This window comes from Ipomoea triloba, chromosome 4, assembly GCF_003576645.1.
Source record: "Ipomoea triloba cultivar NCNSP0323 chromosome 4, ASM357664v1".
NCBI classification, from domain to species: domain Eukaryota; kingdom Viridiplantae; phylum Streptophyta; class Magnoliopsida; order Solanales; family Convolvulaceae; genus Ipomoea; species Ipomoea triloba.
In genome coordinates, this window is record NC_044919.1 from 8,673,639 (window position 1) to 8,678,747 (window position 5,109).

The 5,109-nt window shown below is 40.0% G+C and overlaps 1 protein-coding gene across 2 annotated transcripts; it reads right to left on the reverse strand.

Moving 5' to 3' along the window:
• Positions 1 to 572: 572 nt before the first annotated feature.
• On the reverse strand, positions 573 to 4,491 carry LOC116015708 (heterogeneous nuclear ribonucleoprotein 1-like). Of its 2 annotated transcripts, XR_004097685.1 has the most exons (3): positions 4,080 to 4,491; positions 1,647 to 2,905; positions 573 to 1,104 (listed from the first exon to the last, which is right to left on the reverse strand). XR_004097685.1 is itself a non-coding variant. In XM_031255882.1 (2 exons), the coding sequence occupies exons 1-2, from the start codon at positions 4,299 to 4,301 to the stop codon at positions 1,766 to 1,768; spliced, it is 1,362 nt and encodes a 453-aa protein (XP_031111742.1). In that variant the 5' UTR covers positions 4,302 to 4,491; the 3' UTR covers positions 1,356 to 1,765. The 2 variants fall into 2 exon arrangements, 1 of the variants encoding a protein (XP_031111742.1); XM_031255882.1 differs by lacking the exon at positions 573 to 1,104 and having other exon boundaries at positions 1,356 to 2,905.
• Between the last annotated feature and the right edge of the window lie 618 nt (positions 4,492 to 5,109).

Here is a 5,109-nt window from a genome sequence, read left to right on the forward strand (position 1 = left end):
ACATAGTTGTAGTCAGTGAACCTGCACCAGTGCTAATCAGCACCATATAATAATATGAATATAAAAGTATCCCATTTGAGCTCAAAAAGTTGGACACCATCCCTACTTGTGCAACAACCCAAGATAAGAATCTTGCTGGTTATTCCCTACAAACAAGTTTTAGTTAAAACCATTCTAAGTAGGTTGAAAACAGATGTCTTGGGCATGACATTAGCTGAAATTGCCATGACCATTTTGCTATCAATGATGAAACAATGTTTTCCCAATAAGGTAATGGAGAGTTAAAACTATGCTGCAAACATCCAGCTAACCTGTGTTATGTTTCACGCAAAAAACAGAATAAACACAATAAGGATGTTCAATGTCATGGCAGAAAGTGCATCCGCAAACATCAGCATTCCCTTCCAAAATAAAACCAATGAAACAAAAAAATGGAAAAATGTAAACTGAAAAATTGAAGTTATAGCATTCTATAACTTCTCTGCATTTGAAAACCCTGAACGAATGCATATCCTTCCAGGAGAAAGCTAAGGGAAATTGCAAAGCATGCAACCAACCAGGCAGCATCAGTGTTTGCGCTAAATTGGATATATTGATCCTAAAGGAAATTGATCCAATAGAGTTCTCGTCCAACTAAGAACATTAACATTCCAACTGCAATTAACTAAGCTGTGCTAGCACTAAGTTGATGTCATTTTTCTAATCTCCATGACTAATACATTATACATAGATCATCAAGCATTTTTTTTTGGGTATCCTAGAGGGAATTCATCAACTTAGCAGAAGTTCTCCAATACCTAATGGGATTAATGAGACATTTAGGACTTAATCCCCATAATTCATGCCAAGTAGTCCACATACCCCAAACATACCGTTGTTGGCTGTGAGTCTTCATTCCAAAAACCACAATGAAGAATGAGCTCAACAACAGCTGTGCTTGGTCTGAATCACCAGTTCCAGTTTCAAGAATGTGCAGGGTCAACCCAGCCAACTCCACTTTAAGGTAGGTTTACTCTCGGGACCAAACACTCTCCAGCACAAGCCTTGTAGTGTTTAGCTTTAAGTGCACAGTTCTCATCCCACTCCTTACTCGAGCTTCTTCTCCTGTACAACACAAGGCCAAATACAGGAGGAAATGATTATGCCATTCTCAAAAATCAACTACCGCTACAATTATTTGGCTACGGGCTACCCATTATGAACTCATCTATCCAAAGATGGCTATAGCTGCACTTCTACGGCTCTACCAGCAAGAACTAGGCATCACCAATCTCGTACCAGGTAGAAAGACTTTCATTTCTTTTCAAATTTAATCAGGTTTAAAGGAGAAGTTAACATATTATCACCAGATGAGGTAAACAAGAGAACTATCACCATATATTCTGTTAAGAAAGCAAAACGACAAGTACTGTCAATACTAAGTTCATTACCAAAGGACTTGCAGAAATCAAGCAGACATAAGTTCAGCACAAACTATATCAGTGCAGACTGAGAGAAGCCATGCACCAAATTAGCTAAGGAAGAGATAATAAGCACGCCAAATTGCAAAAATAAAAACTACACTTAACAGCAAATAATAAGTTACGTCTACTGTATAATGCTACTTATTGTAGAATAACAAACTACTGGGATTCAAGCAATCCAACCAGTCCCATTACGCAGGTATGATGTATTGAAACAGCCTCCCTCTCAGCTCATGAAACACAAGATCGATGATGAGTAGACTTCCAGAAAATAAATGACTTGCATGAGATTGTGTTTGTGATCACTGTTGTTGAGTTTGCCGACCTGGTGCACCACCATATCCACCTCCATAGCTGACTTGGCTGCCATTTGATCCATAATTCCCAGAAGGTTGTGATGCATCAGACCTCCATCCTGCATTTCCATATCCAGAATTTCCACTGGCATCACCATAAGCCCCATAACCACCAGCACCAGCTTGCAGCTCTCCTGTACCACCACCAGCAGCAGGGGAATTGCTACTTGGACCACCAGCAGAGCGTCCTACAGCCCCATAAGCAGCTGGATTTCCATAAGATCCATCATTTCCACCATAGCCACCATAACCATAACCTTGGTTCCCATAACCTGCCGCTTCAGTTGGAGACTGACCTGTAGGTCCTCCACCTCCAACATTAGGATTACCCCAGTGGGAAGTTCCATAGCCCATATTTCCATAAGCAGGACCCTGGGAACTCCATGAGCTTCTTGGTCCATCAGCTGGACCACTTCCATAGCCACTACCAGGAAGGTTTGGATTTCCATATGCAGAACCAGCAGCACCACCATAGCCAGGATTACCACCACCATAACAAGGATTAGCTCCAGCATAATTTCCATAACCACCATAACCCATCCCATTGTTGGAAGGTCCATATCCATAACCAGCCGAACCATATCCAGAGGAAGCATAGGGGGGATAACCCCCTCCAGTGTTTTGTGGCGGCATGTACTTGGAATCCATCCGACTGTCATAAGAATTAGGATTGTTTCCAGATGCTCCATACCCCTGATAATTTCCACCACCGCCTCCGGAACGGCCACCAGAACCAGGGTTAAAATCTTTAGGAAGAGCACGTTTTACTTCTACTTGCTTACCATTCAAATCATGGAAGGTCTTATGCAAAACCCTATCTACTGCATCCTCAGAATCAAATGAAATAAAACCAAACCCACGTGGTCGGTTGGTCTGTTGATCATACATAATTACAACATCAGTTACATTACCATAAGTTTCGAAATAAATGCGGAAGCCATCCTCATTCAGAGTAGGAGGCAATCCCCCAACAAATATTTTCTTGGTCCTGGTACTACCACCACCTCCAAGACTTCTGCCACTATTGGGATTCCCAGTTTTTGAGACCTGTTGTTCCTCTCTAGATAAGGCCCTTTTGGCCTCAACCTATATGATAGGAACAGATAGTTAATGCAACTGAAGAAACAGAGATGCAACACAAGGAGCAAATATGTATTTCAGTAGATATGCTTATACTAATTTTAAATAAGTAGCAATATCCAGACCAGAATATAGAAGGCAAGGCCAGACACTAAAGAAACATATCGGATATATGAAAGTTGCCCGTCCACTTGCAAACTATGCAAAACACAAACCTAGCTGTTACATGCATGAACTTTTATGGCTCAATGCCACCACAATTTTCACTATATTGCCCCGTGTCAGTGCCACCAAATAAAGAATAAATGCAGTAACCAACTTTTACAATATGATTTAATAATTCTTAGTATCTGTAATAGTGCTTGGAATGTAAGTGATTGAACTCAAAGATGCAGCAAACTTAGAAATTAAACAACAGAAAGAACAAATGAATGAAAGAAACACCAGATATGACAGTGTAATAAACTCCCCCCTCTTTTCAGTAGATGGGGGAAGCTTTAATATTTATGAATTAGCCTCCATAAAGTACTAATGTAATTTTCACCAATACTAGTTTTGACCAATTAATAAGTGTCTAAATCAATTTTTATTAGCTTAAAATTGCAGAAGCACTTAAACAACACTATCAATTAGAAACAAGCTTATAGTCTAACAATGAATAGCTTGTCCAAAAACAGAAAATTAGAGATACATCAATTAGCAAAGTATCCCAATGACGCAAGCACATAAAGCCAACAACACATCCTAAATTAGAACCACATAAACAAAGGAAAACCATAAATTCAACTCGAAGGATAACAAATAGCATTGCACTCAAAGAGGTCCAATAATCTTACTTTACCAACTACACACTCCCCAAAACCAATTAAACCCCTGTAACAAGAGCACCAAAAATCCATGAATTGGATACCTATAACTCTTTTTCAATGCACTGGCAAACTTTAACTGCAAAAAAAAAGTTCATGACCCACAAAATTGCCCACTGAGAACTAAGAAACGCCACCAGAACATCAAATACCAGGACAAAAATTCTAAAAAACCAGCAAGTCAATGGCCAAATTTTACCAAACAAACAAACAAACATTCAAATACCCTAGAATCCAAATTCAGGAAAATCCACATCGAAAATCCAAATTAAAATCAAGGAAAAACATATATCCGAATGCGAAACCATCCTCACCGTACGGCCATCAATGGTGTGCCTATCCTGGAGAACGGTATCAAGAACACTCGGATCTGCAAACACAACGAAGCCAAAGCCTCTGGGCTTCCCGGAGATTTTGTCTCTCATAACAACAGTCTGCATAACCTCACCGTAGCTCTGGAAATACTCCCTCAGTTTATCTTCATTTGTCTCCCAAGAAATCCCGCCGATGAAAAGCTTGCCTTGATCTGAGTCCATTCTCCTTCTTCTCTCTGCACCCTCTATTCTCTCCCTACGAATCTATGGGTGTAAGTATAGGCGTTAACCGAATATATATGTCGATGCTGGTTCGGGTCTGTCTGAAGACAGAGAGAGAGAGAGAGAGAGAGGAGAGGAGGCGAAGAACGCCGACTTGGGGAGGTTTGGGAAGAGAAAAAGAACAGTGAAAGAGGTAACGGTGTAGATTTGATGGTACGAATGGTGGCGATTGACTGGGGATTGATTTCCATGATTAGATATTTTGTATATGACCATATATGGGTTAAAAAGTTAAATTATACACCAATGAAATGAGCATCTATATTTACCCTAGACAATGAAATGTTGCAGTAAACTTAAAAATGTCTTCCAACTTTAGTTAATTCCACGAGTTTTTTTTTTAGAATAGAAAATCAATTCATTAAATCAGAAGCAATATAGGGAATCACAAACAAAAGGGGCTCGGCAAGCCAAAACTCGGGATCCGACACAAAAACGGTTTTCTTAGCTGAGGTATGGACAGTCTGATTCACGGATCTATTAACAGATATGAAGCGTAAATCAAAAAACGACAAACTATCTTCTTTAATAAATAATTAAACATAACGAAGAAAAATATCAACCAACCGAATAGCATTGCAAACTTGGAACGCATCCATTTCCACATCCATATTGTCCAGCTCCAACTCCTTAAGCCAACTCAAGGTTTCCCGCATACTCGTCGCTTATGTCTCCACAAGACGGAACAACCCAATAATCCAATATAATCTACTACCTTAGCAGCAATGAACCCCCCCCCCCCCCCCCC

Coding starts and splice junctions, on each gene's coding strand:
- LOC116015708 (XM_031255882.1), bottom strand. CDS start 4,301: ATGGACTCAGATCAAGGCAAGCTTTTCATCGGCGGGATTTCTTGGGAG. Junction 2,906..4,079: donor ACACCATTGATGGCCGTACG/GTGAGGATGGTT, acceptor CCTATCATATAG/GTTGAGGCCAAAAGGGCCTT.